General features: G+C 46.8%; 7 protein-coding genes across 10 annotated transcripts; 3 read left to right on the top strand and 4 right to left on the bottom strand.

The window, feature by feature from the left end:
- The first annotated feature begins 113 nt into the window (after window positions 1-113).
- Window positions 114-11,519, top strand: LOC131672399 (procollagen-lysine,2-oxoglutarate 5-dioxygenase). Of its 3 annotated transcripts, none has more exons than XM_058949596.1 (7): window positions 114-685; window positions 4,306-4,884; window positions 4,957-5,410; window positions 5,478-5,705; window positions 9,691-10,117; window positions 10,430-10,576; window positions 11,224-11,519. In XM_058949596.1, the coding sequence occupies exons 1-7, from the start codon at window positions 433-435 to the stop codon at window positions 11,506-11,508; spliced, it is 2,373 nt and encodes a 790-aa protein (XP_058805579.1). In that variant the 5' UTR covers window positions 114-432; the 3' UTR covers window positions 11,509-11,519. The 3 variants fall into 3 exon arrangements, with proteins under 3 accessions (XP_058805579.1, XP_058805578.1, XP_058805580.1); XM_058949595.1 differs by lacking the exon at window positions 10,430-10,576 and adding an exon at window positions 10,231-10,377; XM_058949597.1 differs by lacking the exons at window positions 114-685; window positions 10,430-10,576 and adding exons at window positions 3,276-3,678; window positions 10,231-10,377.
- On the bottom strand, window positions 928-2,478 carry LOC131672410 (rhomboid-related protein 4-like). Its single transcript, XM_058949610.1, has one exon. It carries the CDS (start codon window positions 1,890-1,892, stop codon window positions 1,146-1,148), a length of 747 nt encoding a protein of 248 aa, XP_058805593.1. The 5' UTR covers window positions 1,893-2,478; the 3' UTR covers window positions 928-1,145.
- On the bottom strand, window positions 5,724-9,583 carry LOC131672407 (palladin-like). Its single transcript, XM_058949607.1, has 6 exons — window positions 9,366-9,583; window positions 8,819-9,077; window positions 8,585-8,753; window positions 6,452-6,618; window positions 6,247-6,396; window positions 5,724-6,180 (listed from the first exon to the last, which is right to left on the bottom strand). The coding sequence occupies exons 2-6, from the start codon at window positions 9,023-9,025 to the stop codon at window positions 6,022-6,024; spliced, it is 852 nt and encodes a 283-aa protein (XP_058805590.1). The 5' UTR covers window positions 9,026-9,077; window positions 9,366-9,583; the 3' UTR covers window positions 5,724-6,021.
- A 1,655-nt stretch (window positions 11,520-13,174) lies between the features above and the next one.
- Window positions 13,175-15,409, bottom strand: LOC131672404 (vacuolar protein sorting-associated protein 37A). Its single transcript, XM_058949604.1, has 5 exons — window positions 15,191-15,409; window positions 14,449-14,638; window positions 14,268-14,367; window positions 13,620-14,153; window positions 13,175-13,537 (listed from the first exon to the last, which is right to left on the bottom strand). The coding sequence occupies exons 1-5, from the start codon at window positions 15,277-15,279 to the stop codon at window positions 13,191-13,193; spliced, it is 1,260 nt and encodes a 419-aa protein (XP_058805587.1). The 5' UTR covers window positions 15,280-15,409; the 3' UTR covers window positions 13,175-13,190.
- A 138-nt stretch (window positions 15,410-15,547) lies between these two features.
- LOC131672402 (actin-related protein 8) lies at window positions 15,548-18,152 on the top strand. Its single transcript, XM_058949599.1, has 7 exons — window positions 15,548-15,978; window positions 16,065-16,724; window positions 16,780-17,124; window positions 17,193-17,339; window positions 17,419-17,638; window positions 17,714-17,842; window positions 17,918-18,152. The coding sequence occupies exons 1-7, from the start codon at window positions 15,949-15,951 to the stop codon at window positions 18,088-18,090; spliced, it is 1,704 nt and encodes a 567-aa protein (XP_058805582.1). The 5' UTR covers window positions 15,548-15,948; the 3' UTR covers window positions 18,091-18,152.
- LOC131672408 (uncharacterized) lies at window positions 18,117-19,439 on the bottom strand. Of its 2 annotated transcripts, none has more exons than XM_058949608.1 (6): window positions 19,397-19,439; window positions 19,299-19,329; window positions 18,776-19,169; window positions 18,574-18,709; window positions 18,448-18,504; window positions 18,117-18,379 (listed from the first exon to the last, which is right to left on the bottom strand). In XM_058949608.1, exons 2-6 carry the CDS (start codon window positions 19,321-19,323, stop codon window positions 18,230-18,232), a joined length of 762 nt encoding a protein of 253 aa, XP_058805591.1. In that variant the 5' UTR covers window positions 19,324-19,329; window positions 19,397-19,439; the 3' UTR covers window positions 18,117-18,229. The 2 variants fall into 2 exon arrangements, with proteins under 2 accessions (XP_058805591.1, XP_058805592.1); XM_058949609.1 differs by having other exon boundaries at window positions 18,776-19,191; window positions 19,397-19,438.
- A 93-nt stretch (window positions 19,440-19,532) lies between these two features.
- Window positions 19,533-21,206, top strand: LOC131672406 (small ribosomal subunit protein mS22). Its single transcript, XM_058949606.1, has 3 exons — window positions 19,533-19,744; window positions 19,988-20,466; window positions 20,542-21,206. Exons 1-3 carry the CDS (start codon window positions 19,651-19,653, stop codon window positions 21,004-21,006), a joined length of 1,038 nt encoding a protein of 345 aa, XP_058805589.1. The 5' UTR covers window positions 19,533-19,650; the 3' UTR covers window positions 21,007-21,206.
- The last annotated feature ends 383 nt before the right edge of the window (window positions 21,207-21,589 follow it).

The raw sequence follows: 21,589 nt of genomic DNA, 5'->3' as shown, positions 1-21,589 counted from the left end.
CGCATTACGTCGCCAATCCCGTTTGCCCCGCTTTCGGCTTATTGGCTCTCGTGCCCGTCAGCTTCACGTACGGACGGCAAAGTCAATTAGCGTCTCCTACTTCCTCCTTCGGCGCGATTGCCGAGCGCCGTTACGTGCGACGCCTTGCGCTCAGCCTAGCTGGCATATTCGGCTGCGGCTCTTAGGCAATCGCTTATCGGGAAAGCGGAGACGATGACTTTGCTCTCGCTACCAGCTGTTTTTGCGCGGTCGCGCTCCATCGGGCCCGCAGCGAAAGCGACGTCCTGATCGCACGATCGAGCGTGACGAGGCGCCCACGCTCGCCGCGGCAAAACACCCGTCGATTTCGCGGCTGCTCTCTCCGCTATAAAACCCTCGCTCGCGCCCGCGACATCCTCTCAGAGCGGCTGCTGGCATCGCGCGCGCAACCCTATGCTCGCCATCAGTGTCCTGCTCCTCGCGGCCTGCAGCCTCGCCGCCGGCTGCGACGCCGATCGCGATGGCAAATCGGTCGCCGACGACCTCACCCAGTACAGCTGCAGTCGCGACCTCAAGCTCGGTTCGTACGTCAGCCGGAACAACAAGAACTCGTCTTGCGAGCAAGTCCACGACAGAGGCCCGCCCAGGACGGCGCGCAAGCCCAAGGATCACTCCCAGTGCTATTGCACTCTTGACGATCGTCAAGGTAATGCCGCGTGATTGTGAGCGACACGTTATTCATGGCTTTGTTTATTATTTGACACAACGAGTCGCGTTATTTTATACTTCGAGACTTGGACGTGTCCCAATGGTTCGCTGAAAATAACGCGTCAAACCGCGGATAATTCGAGACGCGCAGAAAATATTGCGAAATCGTCCGTGTAATTTTGAAAAATAGAGAACAGGTGTGATGAAGACGACGGGTCGATAAAATAGTCGAAAACACAATAACAAATTTACATTCATTTATCTACAACTTGCTTACAATTCGCTTATAAAAATAAGTATAACAGGTTTTGTGCTTGCGCGTGGTTTTCGTCTTACGCTTAGTCATCACAGAAATTTTTCCAAGGCTTACATATTCTTAATATTTCTAAGTACAAAGTTTCAATGCCACATTCAGTAAACAAAAAGACGTAAACGTACGCTTTTAACAGTCTTTCTATTCAAAAGAATAATCTGATAGTACGTCTTCTATAGAATTGTTCCTCGTGAATGATCGGTGTGCCAGTTAATTTGGCTATGTAACTATCTAATTTCTCTCCCACAAATGTGTAGCAATACAAGCAACCAACTAAAATTCCACCTAGATGTCCAACGAATGATGCATTCGGTACTAAAAGATGTATTAAGAATAACTCAGCCCAAACCGCAAATTTACTGGGCACTCTAAATCCTCCAACGTCATGTGGCCGATCATGTTCTTCACAAACAACAATAACTTTCAAAGCGAAAAGCACTGCAGAAAATCCAACTGCACAAGCAGTATAATAGGCATAATCCTCTGTGAATTGTGTAAGAATGTATCCTAATGTAACATACATTGCACTGCAGCCTGTCGATAAAATGCCAATTAGTATTGCAAAATTGGATGTTCCATACATGGGCTCCAGGTAAGAGCCCTTTAGTAGAAATGACACCATGTTGTAGTACAGGTGCATGTCTGATCCATGCTCAAAATTCGAAATAAAAAATGAACGCCAATCTTTGTGTTTCAATATTTTCAAAGTTGAAATACAAGCATCTTCTGGATTCCAAGGAACTCTGATTATTCCTGCATACAGTAGACTTTGTGCCGCTATACCTATCAGTGTTGCTGGTGGAATTTTGTCAATTCCAAAATTTATTGCTTGCGATGCTAATAATATCAGCCCATATTGCAAGCCAGGTTGTCTTCTTTGTGACTGCCTCATGGTAATTCGTTCTTTTTCGAATTTAATCGCCAACAAAACTTTGTACCTTTCTTCTGTATAATTTTTTTCGTCAACTATCACTTATGTCACAAAACACATCGGTCAAAAATTGCATTTGAAGTGTGCACAAAATTTCGAACTTGATATATGCAAGTTTCTAACTATTGATGAATTAATTATTTTGTTACAATGTATGAATATCGTTTTATTCCGTAATACTTGGCTTCTTTGCGTGATGCAGGAAATTTGGTACTGTTTTATACTCAGCGAACAATTTAAACTGACGTGTCCTTTTTAGATTCATCCGCGGTTTCGCGCATCCCCTCACTTCGTAGGAGAAACGTTTGTTTACTAAGTCAGGTTAGGTCGAGCTGCATAGTGAACGTACGTGAGACCTGTTGAAGCTTCATTCAAAACAGTGCGACAAAAAAATTTCTCCAACTTGTTTCGTCCGAGAAAACTGTTGAATTATCGCCAAGAAATTGACATAATGATATCTAATGTCGCAATAAAACCAGTTTATCGTGATTCGAACTCAAAATTAAACGTCTTTGATTGATTTAAGAGAATGATCCGTTAGTGATGAGATTGATGAAGCGATCATTGTGAACGCGTTTTCAGCGCTTGCGCATTGAATGACACATTTCAGCTGGTTGACATGATGTGTATGGCGGTGCGTTTCTCGGTTGACTACTTTACAAAGATAAAGAGTTTTGTGTATGTAAATCAGTGATTAGAGATTTTTTCAAGCCATTCCTACTGTGATAGTTAAATATTCGTGCTGGAGTTAACATCGATGAATCATCTAAAACGTCGGCAATAACATTTACTGTCGTTTACTATTACGTGCTCTAAAAGCCTTTGTTTACTTTTTAAAATAGTCAACGTACAATAACTAAGGGTTTCATTCTAAAGATAAATGTCTATTCCTGTGAAATTCGAATACGCTAAATATATGTATGATCAGTTGTTGTTTTACAAGATAGATCCTATTGTTGTAGGAAGTCAATCATCTAACTTAACCTATGCATTTGAATCATAAAATTAATAAATATTTAAATAACGTTAATGCAGAATGTTTAGTTGCTGAAAAGACGTTAGTGATGTAGAAGTGTCTGGAGTCTGTTTTTTGAGAATAAAAAAGAAAAGTAAAGTTTATTAAAACATCGCAGTATTTAGCAGCTTAGAAGTGAATAATTGTTGGCGTAAAAGAGATTTTTCGAAACAAATGCTATTACTCCAGGATATTAGCACTCGTGATAAATTCGACATAGCGCGGTGATGGAGAATTGATAGTTAAAAAAAGTAGAGTAGAAATTCATAAAAAAAAAAAAAAAAAAAGCGATCACGCAAGTAGCGAAAGTTGGATAAAAACAGTGGAGAGGTGGCGAGAGGAGTGGGCAAGCGGGATCGAATAAATCGCGTCGAGCGGCAAGATCGCGAGTGGCCGAGTTGCGTGGGCCGCAGAATAAGCGGCACGACCGCACGCACGCACGCACGCACGCCGCACGCACAGAGCACTCGACAGCTCCGCGGCGCTGCAACGCGGCCGCGCCGCAGCGGAGACGCTGATCTCAGTCGGGGCCGCGTGTTCGTGGAGAGACAGCGCGCCCACAGCACGCCTCGTTGTTCGCTCTTCTCCGTCCGTGCACACTGGCAAGCGAGCACATCGACGGTGATTCAAGTGCGTCTCGTCGAGATCTCATCATGAAGCCGGCCGCCTTGCTGGGGCTCTTGGCCCTTCTGTTGCGCGGCTGTGTCGCCGCCGAAGATCGCTTGGACGATGGTAATAATAATCTTCGCGCTCGGACTAACGAGGGTTTCGCGTTGCGCCGGCTGGCGCCTTGCAAAGCCATTTTTTTCTATTTATACACGCGATCGTAGCGATCGCCGAGGCGCGCTACCATTTCCACGCGGCAATCACGACGTATTCAGCCACGCTTATCGTTCGGAAACGATGCCGAGTCGAACGTAACGCTGACGGCGGACAATAGCGTGCGCGGATCGTCGGCAACGACGGATCACTTCGGATGCACGAGTACACAGACAACCAGGATGTGGCGATAAATCGGCTCAATTAATTGACTGAATTGAAGTGGCCGGTAGTACGGTCTCCTCCTAGCTCGACCAACGAGATCAACAAACGTCGACGGGCTCGAGCGTCGCGGCAAATCAGCGCCAAAGCTCACGGCCGAGCGGGCCGACTCGTCGCGGAATCTCCGGGAAGGTCGGTGCACGTCGTGGGCAGCCTACGTGACCGAGTCTCGGGATCCGATGGCGAGAGGGGCCGCGCCACGTCGAGGAGACTGTTACGCGCGGCGAAGCGCGGCCGAGGAGCGCGCCTCGGCCACTGTGACGCGCGCGCGGGCACTACTTTCGAGGCGAGTGCTGAGCCGGGCGACTGGTGTTGCAGAGGCGATAGTGCTGACCGTGGCGACCAACGAGACCGACGGCTTCAGGCGCTTCATGCGCTCGAGCGCGGTGTACGGCTTCCGGGAGCGCGTGCAGGTGCTGGGCCTGGGCGAGGACTGGCGCGGCGGCGACGTGAGCCGCTTCGCGGGCGGCGGCCAGAAGGTCAACCTGCTGAGGCGCGCACTCGAGCCGCTGCGCGAGCGGCCCGACACGGTGATCCTGTTCACCGACAGCTACGACGTGATATTCCTGGCGCCGCTGGATCGCATCGTGCGCAAGTTCAAGGACTGGCCGGGCTCGCCGCGGTTGCTCTTCTCGGCGGAGGAGGCCTGCTGGCCGGACGCCTCGCTGGCCGCCGACTACCCCGAGGTGGCGCGCGGCAAGCGCTTCCTCAACTCGGGCGGCTTCATCGGCTACGTGGACGCCGTCGGCGAGGTGCTGCGCGCCGCCAGCATCGACGACGCCGACGACGACCAGCTGTTCTACACGCGGACCTTCCTGCACGCGGAGACGCGCCGGCGCCTCGGCATCCAGCTGGACCACCGCAGCGAGATCTTCCAGAACCTGCAGGGCGCCGTCTGTGAGTGACACCCCCGCCTCCGCCCCTCGCCCCCGCACGCGCGGCCTCCTCACGCCGACGGCCTGCTCGCAGACGACATCGAGCTGCGCTTCAAGGGCAACGAGGCCTACGTGCAGAACACGGCCTACAACAGCGTGCCCATGGTGCTGCATGGCAACGGGCCGAGCAAGCTGCTGCTGAACTCGCTGGGCAACTACGTGGCCGAGGCCTGGAGCCCCGAGGAGGGCTGCCTGGAGTGCTGGGAGGGCGCCGTGGAGCTGGACCCGGCCGAGCCGCTGGCCTACCCGCGACTGCTCGTGGCGCTGTTCGTGGAGCGGCCCACGCCCTTCCTCGAGGAGTTCTTGGAGAAGGTGCAGCGCCAGCGCTACCCCAAGAGCCGGCTGCACCTGTTCGTGCACAACGCCGTGCCCGAGCACGAGGCGCTGGTGCAGGCGTTCGCGGACCGCGCGGCCGAGCAGTACCGCGGCGTCAAGCGGATCCGGCCCGAGGACGGCGTCGCCGAGGCGGAGGCGCGCTCGCTGGCGGTGTAAGGGCGCTCGCCGCTCGCCTCCCCCGCCCCCTCCCCGCCTCGCCAGCTGAGCTCTGTGTTGCAGGCGGCACTGCCTGGCGCTCGGCTGCTCGGGCTACCTGTCCGTCGACTCGGAGGCCCACCTCGACAACGCCGACACGCTCGAGCTGCTCGTCGAGCAGCAGCGCGGCGTGCTGGCGCCGCTGCTGGTGCGCCCCTACAAGGCCTGGAGCAACTTCTGGGGCGCCATCACCGACGACGGCTACTACGCGCGCAGCACAGACTACATGCAGATCATTCACAACGAGCGCAGGTACGCACCACGCTCTTTTTTGCTTGTTGCCTGCTCGGCTACTGGCTCGTTTATTCCAACGTCTGGCCGACTACAGTACAAAAGTCTACGATACATTGTTTGTGAAAGCGTGTGGTTAGGCCAGCTCGCGCGGCTGGGCCGCCAGTCGCGGAGCTGCGGCCCGAGAGCGACGAGTGGGCGGCCGGTCGTCGTCGTCATGGTCGTCGTCGTCGTCGTCGTCGTCGTCGTCGTCGTCGTCGTCCGCGTGTGCTGCGTCGATCATGGGCACGTCGACGCCCGACGCTGGGGCCTGAGGTGGGCGCCGGGCGCGCGCGCTCTAGTCGAAGGCGATGGAGAAGTCAGTCTTGAAGGAGCGGCGATCGATGGCGTACATGTTGTCGGCGGTGCACTCGTACACGCCGGCGTCCATCTGCGTGGCCGGGTCGATCTCGAGCTTCGACTTGACCTTGTCTTTGCCCATCTTCCACTCGTGCACCTGCGGAACGGCCGAGGCGTCGAGCGGCGAGCGAGCGAGCGAGAGACCGGGCGGGCGCGGACTTACGTGCAAGTAGAGGTGCGAGTATATCTCGTTGCCGTCCTTGTACCAGGTGATGTGGGGCGTGGGCGTGCCGCGGGCCACGCACAGGAAGGCAATCTTGTGACCCAGCACGTACTCCAAGTCGAAGTGCGAGGCCAGCAGGATCTTGGCGCCCTGCACAGGCGGACGGATGAGATCGCGGCGAGCGGGCAGGGGACGGGGGGCTTACGTTGTTGTTGTTGTAGTACTGGTCGCTCTCGGGGTCGCGGTATTTGCCGGTGATCGGCAGGCCGATCTGCACCCTCGACTTGCTGCGGCTCCTGGAGCGGCCGCGCCGCGCGGCGGCCTCGTCGCAGCTCAGCAGCAGCAGCAGCAGCACCAGGAGCAGCAGCAGCGGCAGCGGCGGCGGCGACGGCGGCGCCGTCGCCCAGCATCGCCTCGCGCCTCTCGCCATGCGTCCGCTGGCCTGGCCGGAGTCGACGACGGGAACGGTGTCAGCGGGCAGCGGCGAGTGTTGCCCCCGGAAGAGCGCTTGCGGGCGATCGGCGAGGAACTCGGCCGGAGTCAAGGCGCACTGCGGTCCGACGGTACCTGCTGGAGCGAAGCTTGCGCAAGCCGTCATCTGCAGTCGACTACTGCTCTCGACTAGCTGCAAGCTCGCCGCGCTAACGCGACTCGGTCCCCCAGCTAGCCTATCGTCCTGCCCTGTCCTATCCATTACGGCCGCCGGCAAATCGCGACCGACGTGCCATTATAGCGCTAGCTCTCTCTCTCTCTCTCTCTCTCGCTCGCTCGCTCGCTCGCTCCGTCGTTCTCGTTGACACGGCCACGCGGCGGAGCGACAGCCGCGCCGGGCTATTTTCGAGCTGGCCAGGGAAAAATTAGAAAAGTGTCCCGCGTGTCCGCGCAGGATTATTGGCCGCGACGTCTCCTGCCGGCGCGCTATATTTAGCTCGCGCGATCCTTGCGCGCGCGCTCGTACGCGCGCCTTGTCCGCCGCGCGTAACTCGGCAATTGGCGCGTCCATTACGCGCCGAGCGCGCTCGTAACGAGCTGCACTTACGGCCAGCGCTGCCGCCGATTGGCTCGCTCCTTTCTTCCCGCGCTCCCAAAATGTCGCGCCTCGCGTGACGGCACATCCCGTGCTCCCAATATCCTTGCGCGACTACGGCATCTGCTCGTCCGCCCCCTCCCCCGCGTCGCGCGCACCTATCGCGCCCGCCGCCGCCGCCGCCACGCTTCCGATCCGTTCGACTCCGGCGGCGCGCGTGTGCGCCTCTCTGTAGGCCGCTGGCGACGTTGGCCCCGGACCTACCGCCTTCTGCGGCCCTCTCGATGAGTCCTCCTCTCGACCGACACCTGGCCCGGGCAGCCGAGGCATTTCCAGACGTCATTTCGAAACTGATAACGACCGTCCAGCGGCAAGAGAAACAGAGATATACGCGGATGAAAGTTGGGATACGCTCTGAGAAGAAAAGTAACGATACGTTTCTTATCTTGCGTGGAGCCATGGACGGGCCGCAATAGCTCGAGTTTGCCATGCAAAACCGGAACCAACTCTTTCGGTCCGCTGACAGAAGGCTGTAGTAGCAATAATAAAATTATCTAGCCGATCGGACAATCAAGAGACAGTATTCGTATGAATTTAATGAAAGTTCCGATCTCTCTCAACGACTTCGGCGATCCAAGAATTGCATAACTATTTCCAAATTGAATTCTCGAGATACGGATTGATTCGCTGACCGGCATCCAGTTTTTCGACGTTAATCGACCGGCCGCGCGTGTCCTTCGGCTGCACGGATATTCGAGAGATTTAATTTGAAATTTGACCGATGAGAAGTTGAAAAAAGAAAATATAGAGCGCGAAGTTAGTCGGTGAAGAAATAGCGAAACGCGTTATTGCAACGTGCGCGAGGCACGCGAGCAACGATCGCTCGTTCGTCGCAACCGTGGGACCGGGAGGGCATCGAAGAGAACGAAGGCGGTCCAAATTTCATACAAAATTTTATTCGATTCTAGTGTGAAGCACATTATTGTCGTCGTAGCGTGGTGGCCCGGCTGGCACGCCGTGTAAACTGTGATCGTGGGACTGGACCGAAGGGTGGTCGGGAGGGGCATCGGGTTGTACACGGCTAGTGGAACGGCGGCCTAGTAGTTGGCCATGACGTAGTCGGTGCGGAAGCCTCGCCGGTCGACGGCGTACTGGTTGTCGGCCTGGCATTCGTAGTAGCCGGCGTCCTTCTGCGTGGCCGGGTCGATCTCCATCTTGGACTTGATGGTGTCGTTGCCCGTGACCCACTCGTGCGTCTGGCAATGAAAAGGGGCATCGAGCGAGAGCGGCGAGCGGCGGTGGGCGAGCGCGCGGAGGACGGCCCGCTTACCTGGAAGTACTGGTGGTGGTAGAGCTCGACGCCGTCCTTGAACCAGGTGATCTCGGGCCGCGGGATGCCGGTGGCCGCGCAGAAGAACGTGATCTTGCGGCCGAGCATGTAGTCCAGCTCGAAGTGCGAGGCCTTGGTGATCTTGGCGCCCTGCAAGCACGCGCGAACGATCAGCGCGATCGCGGCGGGACGCCCGTCGCCGCGCGCCCACTCACGTCCTTGTTCTCGTAGTAGTTGGCCGCGCCGGGGGTCCGGTTGGGGATCAGGATGGGCATGCGCATGCCGTAGGTCCGCCCGCGGCCACCCCGCGAGCGCCCGCCGCCCCGGCCGCCCTTGGCCGCCGCCGCCTGCTGCAGCAGGCCGCCCACCAACAGCGCCAACAGCGCCAGCCTGCCCAGCGTCCTCGGCCACTTTCTCCTCATGCCTGCGCTGCCCTCGCACGCGCCTCCGGCACCTTGACGATCAAACTTGACTCTGCGCCCGCGTAGTCGCCCATTAACCAATTGACCGGTGCCCCAGCGCGCAGCGCCAGCCGCGCGCGTCGGACCAGAACGTTATTTTGACTTTGAGATCGAGGGGGTGGGGGAGGGGGGGGGTGTCTGGGTGTGGGCTCGGTGTGCGTGCGTGGAGGGGGCGGGGCGCAGCAGCGGCGCCCGTCGTCCGGGCCTGGACGCACCGCGAGCGGCCGAGGGCTCCGCGACCGATCGCTGGCTGCGCTCGCCAAGGCGACGACGGGCAAGCAGGGGATCGACGAGCGCTTACCTGGTCGCGCGGCGGCACGGAGAGCGGGCCGAGCCGAGCGGAAGAAGCGGAGCGAACCCAAGTGCAGACTGCCAGGTGTCAAGTGCGCCGGAGCGGTGGCCGACTGGCGAATGGCAGCGCCCGCGGGGAGCCGAGCACGCGAGCGCGAGGAGCGAGGTGACGAGATTTCAGCGGCTAAGCGCGCCCGCTCGGCCGCGCTATCAATGAATCTCAATTGGATGATCGCGCTGCCCGCCGCCCGCGTCGCTCTCCCGCGCGCCCGCCCGAGCCGAGTGTTAGATCCAGCGGCCTAATGACCGAGCGCGACTCGGCTGCTTTGTCCCAGGGGCCTGTGGAACGTGCCGTTCGTGAGCAGCTGTTACCTCGTGAACGCGAGCCTGCTGGGCAACGAGGCGACCCGGCCCTCGTACCTGGAGGCCGACCTCGACCCCGACATGGCCTTCGCGCACGCCAACCGACGCCGCGACATCTTCATGTACGCGAGCAACCGGCTGGACTTCGGCCACCTGGTCAGCCTCGACCAGTTCAACGTCTCGCTGACCAATCCCGAGGTCTACCAGCTGTTCGACAACCGGCTGGACTGGGAGGCGCGCTACATCCATCCCGAGTACGCGGCCAGCCTCGAGCCCGGCCACCGCCCGCTGCAGCCCTGTCCCGACGTCTACTGGTTCCCCATCGTCACGCCGCGCTTCGCCCGGGAGTTCGTCGAGATCATGGAGGCCTACGGCCAGTGGTCCGACGGATCCAACTACGTGAGTATGCCTTGCTTTCTCGCCCGCCCCGCCACCCCCGGCCGCTCGTCTTTCGAGGCTCTCGAGAGCCCGGCGCCTCGACTGCGAACGACTGTACACAAGCGCCAACGCAGGACCCACGGCTATCGGACGGCTACGAGAACGTGCCGACGCGCGACATCCACATGAATCAGGTGGGCCTGGAGGCCGAGTGGCTGTTCTTCCTGCGCAACTACGTGCGGCCGCTGCAGGAGTCCGTGTTCACCGGCTACTACCACGACGTAAGCGAGCCCAGCTCGGATCTTCACTGACCGCTTGCTCCACGATTTCTAGGACCCGCGGCTCGAAAATGGTTACGAAGCGGTGCCGACGCGCGACATTCACATGACGCAGGTGGGCCTCGACCACCACTGGCTCGAGTTCCTGCGGCTCTACGTCAATCCCCTGCAGCGACTCGCCTTCCACGGTTATTACGACTACGTAAGATCTGCTCTGCTCTTCCGCTTGCGATACGGATTACGCCAAGAGTTGTCGTAGTTGTTGTTGTTGTCGTCGCTTTGGGATCATTGGCGCGCGAGTAACCCTCGACTCGATCAGCACCGCTCTGTACGTTGCGAGCGCGACCTTGCACTGCTTCTAACTGTTGTTGGTTTCGGGACTGGTGCACTGAATTCATTCCACCGTGCGCACTCAGCGCCCACGAAACGTCCGTTCGCCTTTGCCCCGCCAGCCCGGCCGATCAGCCAACTGGATTGAACGTAAATTGCACCGATTGCTGCTTTGTTTCTTCGTTTTGAAATACGTCTGCTCGGATGCGACTGGCGTGGGCTAAAAGTGAACCGATGTTGTCGTATAGCCAACCATGCGTATGGAGGAACCTCGAGTAGACGAATCCTAGAAATCATGGAATTCAAGTTAGCGATTAGCGTTCGTTCAAACGGTCAAGCTGGCTTGTCAGCGACATGGTTCGTCCGAGCGCGCCAAGGACAACTGGCCAGCCTCGAGTGGAACAAGCTCGGGCTGGGGCAGGCCTCTCTGGCGTGAATCGGCGTAGCGTTGCGCCTTGACACGGTTTGAGCGAAGCTCGTGGCAGAGTCTAATCGAGGCGCTCGACGAAACATCCACAGCCGCCGCGGTCGCTGATGAACTTCGTGGTGCGCTACAAGCCAACCGAGCAGGCGAGTCTGAAGCCACACCACGACAGCTCCACCTATACCATCAACATCGCCCTGAACCAGGTGGGCGTGGACTACGAGGGCGGCGGCTGCCACTTCATCCGCTACAACTGCTCGGTCACCGACACCAAGCCCGGCTGGATGCTCGTGCACCCGGGCCGCCTCACCCACTACCACGAGGGACTGGTCGTCACCAAGGGCACGCGCTACATCATGATCTCCTTCGTCGACCCGTGAAAGTCCACCGACCGACCTTTGCCTTATGCTGCCAGTTTCGACAGCGCGTCCTCGTCCTCCTTCTCTTCTCCCTCGCGAGTCGCTATTTAACGAGCTTTCTGTGTGATGTGTTTAATCAATCCTTCCATTTTATACGTGCTCTCTTCGTCGTTTCGAACAGCAACTCATCACCATTCATGTCTATCTCAAAGGCCAGCGATCGCCTGCTTTCTTTACGAACAATGTGTACGCGCAAAACTTTTGTCGTACGACAACTGGCCCATATTTGCCCTTATTTTTTACACGTGCGTTTTTCATGACTAAATGAGAAGCATGACATTTGTTATAAGTGTCGGTATTTGTAAATACTGTCTATAAAGAAACAAATAAAAAGAAGTATCATTGTATAAAAAATAAGTACACCGTTATTATAAATATTTATCTTATATTTTTTCGCAACATTACTTAAAAGTACAACTTTTACATTTTCCATCGTTACCAAAACCGCAATTTCCACCATCGGCGTTCCTGAGAATACTTGGAAAAATTATAATGTCACGTATTTCAACAATCGTACTTTTTCTGCTATTTTCTTTTTCTTCTTCTTTAAATTAAAACACAGAAATTTATATGAAAATTAGGAACATCCACAAACAAGATATATACTCTTATTAAATTACAGCTCATGTGTATCACTTGACCAAACTACACACTGTTACTTTTGCGAGTTTCTTTTTCGTAATTATGTTACATGTATATGTATAACGCTTTTCTTCTACGACTTATGTACAATATAGTATAAAAGTGTTTTATTTCAAGAGTGCAAAATCGAATCGAACTTTGCACTTTTCAACTTCTATTCAATCGTTTCTGCTTCGGTTTTCAAACGCTTCTGACTTAAACATTTAAAAAAAACTTTGTTTTCTTTATATCCCGTTAACGCTCACATATCACGTTAAAGCATTGAAATTGTTTTACTCTGAATGATTTATTTGCTGCAAAAAAATATTACTTTTGTCTCTTGGAATGTCTGAAAGATGTGCAACACGATATTCTCAGTAACATTTTAAAGAACATTCTTGGTGGCTAGTAAAAAGGTGCAAAAGCAACAAAGCTTTCGAAAGTTAGTATGATGTATATGTGAAGTTTATAATTTGAAGTGTAACTAGCGATCAATATCAAATTAAACAATCAATAACGGCACTTTGTAAATTATCCGATGCAGCCATTTCAATCGAATAAAAAACAAATAATAATAAAGACAAGGACCGATATCTAATGCTCATGTATGTTGTATTCTAATTTTATATTCTTCAAATTTATGACAATAATTTTGATGCATTTTTAATGGCAATTAAATTACTAAAACATGGTTCTCGAAAATCATTTACAACTTGAATAAGAAAAATTTAATTTGAAAAGTGATTGCATATATGATCGTAACTGAAGCAAATAACAAAGCAAACTTTTCGCGCAGCAAAAGGTGAGTTGATTAAGTCAGTAATCGTGCATAAAAATCATAATTTCTGATTTACGTAAACATACCTACATGAACGCAGAGTTCAATAAAATAACCTATCAGTCCATGAAAAAATAAAATATGTATAGAACCGTCAGAGATGAGAGATCGCGCGTGGACTGTGTGTACAATAGCGAGTAATTTTACTGATTTTTTTCACAGAAAAAAAACGAAATTTGTTCATTTAACGATGGGCTCTCTTCAATTCGTTAAGTTGATGTGTTAGTTTCTCCTCCTTGGTTCGCCTGGCTTGACCGAGCTTTCGACACTCGACATATGTACTAAGAAAACGCTCCACGTCAATTTTGCGATCGAGAAAGTCCTGGGCTATCACTTCGCTTTGCTCTTGGCTTTCATCGGCTGCTTGACTGAGACAGTCTCTTATGTGTTCGGCATCATACACCTCCGAAAGCTTGTTATATCGCTCGACAAGTTTTTCATATCGAGTCTTCAGAGTTTCCATCGTTTCCATTTTCTCGACTACTTCTTCACGCAGCTCTGCCAGCTGCTGTTCTTTTGACAAGTTCATAGCTAGAACAAAAAATTGTAGCGCAAAATTCATTTCGGGCAAACAATACTAGATACTTCGCGTAATGAATTATCTGCAACTTACACGCTGTTTTTTCCACCCAATCAATAGCATCCTCAATTGCAGAATCGATTTCTTTCAGCTTTGTATGCTTTTCAAGAAACTCATCCATCGAATCTTCATCCTTCCCTAATTTCACAAGTTCTTCATTTGTCATCTTTTCCAATTCTGGAAATTCCAAACAATGCACTTTACTACTACCCTTATATTGCACTTGATTTTGTATAGACGGTCCCACATTAGCATTTACATAATGTAAGTTTGTATATGCATTAACACTGGGACTTGATGAGTATTGTTGAGCATTTGTAGTATCAAACTGTACAGAATTTATAGAATTTCCCATATACGATACTGGAGGAGTATATGGTTTATGTCTTGACTGATCACTGACATTGTATGTATTACTGGCATTGGTGTAATTATAATTGTATATGCTAGGAGTAACATTTGATGAAGAAAACTGTTGGAATGATGTGTTGTAGAAAGGAGCATAGGAAGCAGCTGCGAGCTCATGAGGTTTCCATGCATATGATGGTGATACTCTACCAGCTACATCTGTAAGAATGCCAGAATTAGCTTATGCAAATTATGCAAAACATGCCATCATTAAGAATTTATTGTCAATATTTTTCAAGTAATTTATTAATATGTATCATTAGTATTCAATACCTGTGAGTGCAGAGTTATCTTCTAAAAGTTGCGGTGGATTCTTACTAAATTCTCTAATAATAGCTTGCACAACGCGCCCCAGGTCACTATGTACGGTAAACTGCAAATAAAAATATTCCACAACTTTAGTTCATTTGCAAATAATATTTTAAAAGTCACTTGATTTAAGAATAACGTTTACATTCAATAATCCTGGTGCACTAGTAATTTCACTGTGTTCATTACACCATTTATGTTTTATCGGTGGTGAAACTCTGAGCACTGGTTTTTCCAGAGGAAAGTCTGGAGACAATGAGACCATAATTGCCATACATCTTTCTCCAGCATTGAACAGCACTTGGTATTCAACATCTTGTTGCAGTTCCAAGACACTAAACAAAATTTATTACGGAGAAAATTAATTTTCTTATATTGATGTAATTGATTAGGAAAATTCTCTTGTTACTATCACTTGAGCATTGATTTCAAGCTACAACTGTATTTCTATAGCAACCCAGCTATGAGTAATCATTGAAAAGTACTGTAATGTTCCAGATGAAAAAACAATTAAAGCAAGTAGCTAGTTAGTAGAAAATGTATATTCCAAGCAGTATAAATGAGGATAATTAGCTAATAAAGTGGAAAATAAGAGGAACACGTGAGTAGCGACGCAAGAGGCAAGAAAAAAACTGCCTTCGTTCATCGGCATGAACAATGGAATTCATACTACAAGCAGACGAGAGAGAGAGAGCAAATTGCAGGTTAATTGTCAGAGATGTCATAGCATGTAGCTATATGTACGTATGTGGTCATCAAGAGCTACGCGAAATCATCCTCGCGGAAGACGTAGATAGTCGACGGACATAGGCGGTTATAACCTAAGCCTTGCTCACATATTAATCAGATTCCCGTTCATATACAGAGGTAGGGCAAAGACAACTCACTTGTCATTAAAAATTTTCAGCGTGTCGATCTGGCGTTTTCTCTTGACGGCGACGTTTTCATTTTCTCCCCGGAATATTCGTGATAACATTTAAACGCCTGAATTTTGAATAACTCATTCGCCAAAGTCGCAGAGGAAATTGTCAGCTTCCCTGCTGTGCAGCGCGTCAGAAAGTTAACCCACTGCTGCAGCTGCACAAACCCACTGACGACGACGACTGACGATATAGTGACAATTGAATCATACGAACGACTGTGCACACTGCACAAACACACGTACACGAATATGTACATGCGCAACTACTAATGTGAGATTGTGTGCTTGTGGAGAAAACGACGTGCGCACAACAGCTGTTTCTATTCGACTGGTCTGTAGCTTATTTCATTCTCTCGAATGTTCAATCGAATTGCACGTCGATTGAATAGTTTGATTACCAAATAATTTCACATCAAAACACATCAAGCTAAAACTTGTTAAAAAGTTGAAACGTCGTTAAACATCTTTGCCTATAACCTTGCAACGATCTATTTATTTGTATGCTTAAAATTTTTTATTATTCAGTTAAAGTTATATTATATAAAATTTAGATTTCAAAAATGTGTAATTCAATGTGTAAAAATCTATCCCTTTTATTTCTCAAAAACATTTACCTTGAATCAATGAATATGCTGGTAGAAAGATAATATAATTTATATTATATTGTGTAACTACAAACTCTATTAGTTGATTTCTTATATTTAATATTTACAACTATCAACAATGCCAGTTTTTCAAGAATCATGTGCAGAGGTGAGATGAAATAGAATTGAATAATTTTTAATATGTTAAATAAACTAATATGGTATTCAAATGATAACTCAATCATTTGCCTACAGCAAATTCAAGCTCAAACAATAGTTATTATACATCCTGGTTCCAAAAATCTACGTATGGGCAGGGCTTCTGATGTCATTCCAAATACAATATTAAATGCTGTTGCAAGGAAAAGAAAGCCTGATGGACTTGTGTACAGTGATCCATTTCTACCTCCCTTAATTCCTCGCACAAAGGAGCTTACTCAGGCTATGGAAGAATCAAGACTTCAAGTGTCTCATACTCTTCAATCATGCCTACAATCAGATGGGAGAAGAAGATATGCAACTCCTCCACAACAAATAGCAGCTTTTAATCGCAGAGTTAATCCTGAAATTCAAACCTCTTCTATCTGTGAGTGGATAAAAAATGAAGATGATATCATCGTTGGAGATGATCTCTTAACATTGAATCCAGACAGTGATTATAATATACATTTTCCTTATAAGAGAGGAGAATTAAATGTTCATTCTGGACCTGGAGGAAGCTTGCGTGCTGTACTAGCTGATTTGAAGACAATTTGGGAATATGTACTGATAAAGAAAATGGATATAGCAATCAGAGACTTAAAACATTACAGAGCAGTTTTAATAATTCCAGATATTTACAATAGATTGTATTTAAAAGAACTAACAACATTGCTACTGTGTGAAATGGGATTTGGAGGATGTTTTTTATTACAGGTATTAGACTTTGTCAACGTTAAAGCATTTATTACGTGCAAAATTTTCCGTGCAGGATCACGTAGCGGCGACTTTTGGAGCAGGTCTCGGATACGCCTGTGTAGTGGACGTTGGTGAGGAAAAAACTTCGGTATCTTGCGTTGAAGATGGAATATCTCATAGGAATACGCGAGTACGTATGGATTATGGAGGTGGAGACATTACTCAAACATTTTTTTGGCTCCTGCAAAAGTCAGCATTTCCATATAAAAATTGCGAGCCGAGTAATCGGTTCGACGCTGTCCTTTTGGACCAATTGAAAAGAGATTCTTGTCACGTCGATTTAAATGTTTGTGGCTCGCAAGAGAAAACTTTTATAGTTAAAAAGCCAAATCAACCAATTGAACAATATACTATCCAAGTAAATATTGTGTCAACTGATAACGTAATTGATTTATTTTTAGAATCTAAACATTGTTTACTTATTAGGTCGGCGACGAGTGTCTTATTGCACCATTGAGTCTTTTTCAACCAGAACTCTTCAAAGTAACTGGAACTCACAATGTTCACATTCAAAAACGTTCAGTGGGTGATTCAGAAGACCCACATGATGAAAATTACTTGAGGGAAACAAGTGTGAGTTTGATCATTGTATAGTTGGTATCATTGAAAATGTAAAAAGTAATTATAAAATAACACTGTTTTAATTTAACAGAGAAGAGGAATGAAAGAAAATTTAGAGCAAACTCTGGAGATGCAAGAAGAAGCTGCGAATCCAAATGTGGCAGGAGAAGAAGAAGTGAACGTCGATAATGTGGATTCAGCTCCGATTTCTTTGAGCGCTCGAGAACCAGAAGCGCCGAGAGACTTTGTGGTTGGTCCTCAACAAGTACTAGGTCTTGATCATGCTGTACTCCAAAGTATTGATCGATGTCGTGAGTTTTATTGAACTATTATAGTTTGATATGGAATTAAATCGTGATGAACAAATTGAAATTGATTGATTCTAGCTACCGACGATTTAAAGCGTAAAATGTACAGCTGCATATTGGTTGTTGGCTCTGGAATGAAATTTCAAGGTATTGGCACTTGGCTACACAATAGGATATCCCTTCAAATACCATACATGTACAGAGCAGGTAATCTCACATACTAAATTTTCCTTGCTTTGTTGCATTCGTCTGAAAAATCTAAATTAGCAATTTAAATTTTAGAACAAATGGACGTTATAACATTACCAAAAGATATCGACCCAGGTATGACAGCTTGGAAAGGTGCCGCAATTTTAAGTTGTTTAGAATCTGCACAAGAATTGTGGATTGGACAACAAGAATGGGAGCATATTGGTGTAAGGATCCTTCGAGAACGGGCACCTTTTATGTGGTAATTTGAAGAAATACATCTTGTTTTATGTTTAACTTTGCAAGATTTTAATAAAAAAAATTTTGTACAAACGTAAGCTAAACTGCATTTTATAGATTATTTACACAAGTATTGATAGAATAATTAATAATGATGTTTGTTAGTTACAAATTTCTAAGTTTGATTTTCTTCTTGTCATTAGGATGAAATTGAACAATGTCTGCCTCTTCAAGAAAAAGAGCAAAATCAAAAGTGTCTTTTGACACATCAATATACAAATCATCTCCTCCTTTACTCAATGCCCTTGTTAAAATCTAAAAAGTATAAACTAACAATTATTTCTTTTGAAATAATATTTACTTCTTAATATTGATATACTCACGCATAAGAGGTCTTGAAAACACCCATTGTCCGGAAAAAGTACATCAACAACATTTTCCTTAAAGTAAGAATTTTATTGAAAATTTGTAAATTTATAAGAAAGTTGAAGTGAAAAATTCTAGCATACCAAATCATTCTTCACTTTTTGAAACAGTTTCTTTGTCACAACCATTTCAGCTTCATAATTGGATTGGGCTTCATTTTCTGCAGCAAGTAAAGATGCTTCTTTCATTTCTGCAAAAGCAGCTTTTTTCTTTTCCATGCTGCAGAATAGATATAAATTAGTTAACAGCTACTTTTGTACATTTATAGATCAACATATTTCTTACTATGTAATATCTTTTTCAATATCCTCAATATCTGCATCAATAAATTTTTCAAGCTTTGCTTGTGATTGCACTTCATCTTCCAACTCCTTTAACGCATCATTGTAAAAATCAGGCGTACCTGAAATTGGAAAATCTTTGGGTTGCTCTTTTTCAACTAACTTTGCCATCGAATAAACAAATTTAAGCCTTTTTTTGCGAATCTCTTCTGGTGTTATATGTGGTCCCAGTGTTCTTACTTCATTATTCTTCAGAACATTCATTAATTTAATAACTTCTTGCTCTCTTTCAGTTTTTAAATCTTTTAAATGTTCATAAGTATCTTCCAATGTAAACTCCACTGAACTCATTTCAATATCGTCTTCTTCATTTGTCTTAGACATTTTGAAACTTTGTTCTTCAAAGAAACAGAATTTACTCTAGTGAATAAACAAAATGTGAAGTAATTTGTTTTTGAACAAAAATAGCAGCCATTTATGATGGTTTTTTGGCGGGAAATGTTTTCAATAAATTTTGATAAACCTACCTTTCATTAACACACGGTTTTTCATTCTAATCTGTAATAAAATTGAATATTTTTTTATACTGAGCGTAATTTGAACCATGAAAAATTTAAATATTCACCTGAGATGATCAACGAAATAAAAAATCGTACATATATTATTACTATAAGAAGTATACTAATCTGCTCATAGAGTACGCCAGTGTTGGGGGTTGCGCATGTTATGATTTCACAGATTTCATGAGTCGTGATACTCATGAATTGTGACTGTCATGTATTTGTGCATGGTATGGGAGTTTACAGAATGTGCAAGGTGAAGTACGAGGTCGCAGCAGAATAAGTTTTATTTAAATAATTGTAATTATTACTTATCGTCATGCTATTCCGAGGATTCAATCTTATAGTACGACTTTCTTCACATCGACGCGTGTTGCGAAAAGCGATTAGAGGTTTTGCATCTTCGGCAACGGGTAAATATTTGTTTAGTGTAGGTTAACATTATTGGAAAAGGTTTATTATAAATATTAATAATCAAGAAGAAATCAATTTACATCACACCTAAGGCTATAAACGTAACAATATTTACAGTTAATCTGTTAGTTTGCATATTATTCAATGATTTGCAGTAATTATAAAATAAAATCTATGAGTTAATGAAAAATTTGGTGATCTAATTGTAAATTTTGAAATATATATTACAATAAATATTTTAGGTTCATATAGTGATAAAGATCCTGCACCTTACTTTTTTAATGAAGAAGTGCAAAAGTTTCTTAAAGTTATAACTCGGCCGGAACATGATAAAGTTTTTAGGAGACAATTAGATGGTAGAGAAATTGAAGAACCTGTATACAAGTTTATGACAGAAAGAGATTTAAAAAAGGCTTTAGATACGGCCAATCAAAATATGGAAGAACTTTTGCAAATGCCTCCAGTAGTAAAAGTGAGAGAAGAAAATGTTCGTATATTATCCAAGGATCCAGCTCTGCAGGGTTATGATGATTGTAAATTTGTTTTCACTGATATTAGTTTTGGAATAAAGAATAAAGACAGAACCATTGCAGTTAGAGAACCAGATGGCACATTGAGAACTGCTAATCATAGTGAAAGAGATCGTTTAAATCAAATTTATTTTCCTTTGAAAGGAAGAGAAATTTACATGCCAAAAATGTTTTTACAGGAAAATTTGGAGGTATTGAATATTCACTTAATCCGACATCTTACTTAGAATTTTCTTGATTTGTGCTTATTTTTAAAATTTTTACAGCCCATACTCAACAGAGGAGATTATGAATTCATCTTAAATCGAGCCTGTATACAGTTTGATCCAGACAATCCAGAATACCATAGAATAACTCAGGTTACCTATGACCACATAGATGAACATCAACAGTTTGATAAATTAAGATCAACGAGGCACTTTGGACCTATGGTATTTTATTTAGCATGGAATAAAAAAGTAGATAATTTACTTCTAGAAAATATAACAACTGATAGAATTGAAGATGCTGCATTAATTTTAAAAGTCTATTATAAATTGAATCCCAGTGACAATCCCATTGAAGAAGAGGATCATGTTAAGTTGATACAACATTACATTAAGACAGAGAGTAATATTAAACGGAAGTTAGATCATGCTTTCAAAACTTTCTTAGAAATAGAAGCTGCAACAAAGAAATTGGAAGAAAACATTGCTATAGCGCATGGACAAAAGATCACAGACACTACGTAATCCATGAAAGTGATACCTTTGGTGTATTTTATTGCTGAAAGTATTTGTTTTTATATTTAACCAATGTCCTTTAATTTTGGAATAAATTTTGATTTAGCTGTTTATTTGTGTATTGGCAGAGCAAAGTAAAAAAGTCAAACGATAATAGTATACTCGAGGTGAAAACAAAAGAAAAGAGATTGTCAACAGTTGTTATTGAATAAATTATTTTATACGATATTTAAAAATAAGCGTTGAATGTTTGAAGAGCTCGACGAGCAATAAAAATGAAAATCGCGCGCGCAGTTCGGAATAGTCGAGAAAGCCGCAGAGTCGACGGAAGCTCTGTTGCTCGACGAATGCAACGGCAGTAAAAAGTCGGTCGTATTACGAAGTCGCCGTAGCGAGGTTTATCAATTAGCAGTCGACAGTGCCCGAAGCAGCTCACGAGAGAGGAAAGAAAAAGCTGCTGGGAGAAGTAGAGAGAAAGAGAGAGAGAGAGAGAGAGAGCGAGAGCGAGAGCGAGAGCGAGAGCGAGAGCTTGTAACGAAGCAACAAGTTGGAGGGGGAGCGGCAGACATGCGTGGCGAGTACTACGTAGGTA

The sequence above is a fragment of the Phymastichus coffea genome, unplaced genomic scaffold, assembly GCF_024137745.1.
Source record: "Phymastichus coffea isolate CEN01 unplaced genomic scaffold, Cenicafe_Pcof_1.1 PCOF00149, whole genome shotgun sequence".
NCBI classification, from domain to species: Eukaryota; Metazoa; Arthropoda; class Insecta; order Hymenoptera; family Eulophidae; genus Phymastichus; species Phymastichus coffea.
This window is presented reverse-complemented; position numbering and strand designations above follow the sequence as displayed.

Coding starts and splice junctions, on each gene's coding strand:
- LOC131672408 (XM_058949608.1), bottom strand. CDS start 19,323: ATGAAAAACCGTGTGTTAATGAAAG. Junction 19,170..19,298: donor AAACCGTGTGTTAATGAAAG/GTAGGTTTATCA, acceptor GTTTCTTTGAAG/AACAAAGTTTCAAAATGTCT. Junction 18,710..18,775: donor ATTGAAAAAGATATTACATA/GTAAGAAATATG, acceptor TCTATTCTGCAG/CATGGAAAAGAAAAAAGCTG.
- LOC131672404 (XM_058949604.1), bottom strand. CDS start 15,279: ATGTTATCACGAATATTCCGGGGAGAAAATGAAAACGTCGCCGTCAAG. Junction 14,639..15,190: donor CTGAAAATTTTTAATGACAA/GTGAGTTGTCTT, acceptor AATTTTGTTTAG/TGTCTTGGAACTGCAACAAG. Junction 14,368..14,448: donor GTGCACCAGGATTATTGAAT/GTAAACGTTATT, acceptor TTTTATTTGCAG/TTTACCGTACATAGTGACCT.
- LOC131672402 (XM_058949599.1), top strand. CDS start 15,949: ATGCCAGTTTTTCAAGAATCATGTGCAGAG. Junction 16,725..16,779: donor GAGGATGTTTTTTATTACAG/GTATTAGACTTT, acceptor TTTTCCGTGCAG/GATCACGTAGCGGCGACTTT. Junction 17,843..17,917: donor ACCATACATGTACAGAGCAG/GTAATCTCACAT, acceptor TTTAAATTTTAG/AACAAATGGACGTTATAACA.
- LOC131672407 (XM_058949607.1), bottom strand. CDS start 9,025: ATGAGGAGAAAGTGGCCGAGGACGCTGGGCAGGCTGGCGCTGTTGGCG. Junction 6,619..8,584: donor GGTAAGCGGGCCGTCCTCCG/CGCGCTCGCCCA, acceptor CGCCGCCGCTGC/CGCTGCTGCTGCTCCTGGTG. Junction 6,397..6,451: donor AGTACTACAACAACAACAAC/GTAAGCCCCCCG, acceptor CCGCCTGTGCAG/GGCGCCAAGATCCTGCTGGC.
- LOC131672410 (XM_058949610.1), bottom strand. CDS start 1,892: ATGAGGCAGTCACAAAGAAGACAACCTGGCTTGCAATATGGGCTGATA.
- LOC131672399 (XM_058949596.1), top strand. CDS start 433: ATGCTCGCCATCAGTGTCCTGCTCCTCGCGGCCTGCAGCCTCGCCGCC. Junction 686..4,305: donor CACTCTTGACGATCGTCAAG/GTAATGCCGCGT, acceptor CTGGTGTTGCAG/AGGCGATAGTGCTGACCGTG. Junction 10,118..10,429: donor GGTCCGACGGATCCAACTAC/GTGAGTATGCCT, acceptor CACGATTTCTAG/GACCCGCGGCTCGAAAATGG.
- LOC131672406 (XM_058949606.1), top strand. CDS start 19,651: ATGCTATTCCGAGGATTCAATCTTATAGTACGACTTTCTTCACATCGA. Junction 19,745..19,987: donor TTTTGCATCTTCGGCAACGG/GTAAATATTTGT, acceptor TAAATATTTTAG/GTTCATATAGTGATAAAGAT. Junction 20,467..20,541: donor TTTTACAGGAAAATTTGGAG/GTATTGAATATT, acceptor AAATTTTTACAG/CCCATACTCAACAGAGGAGA.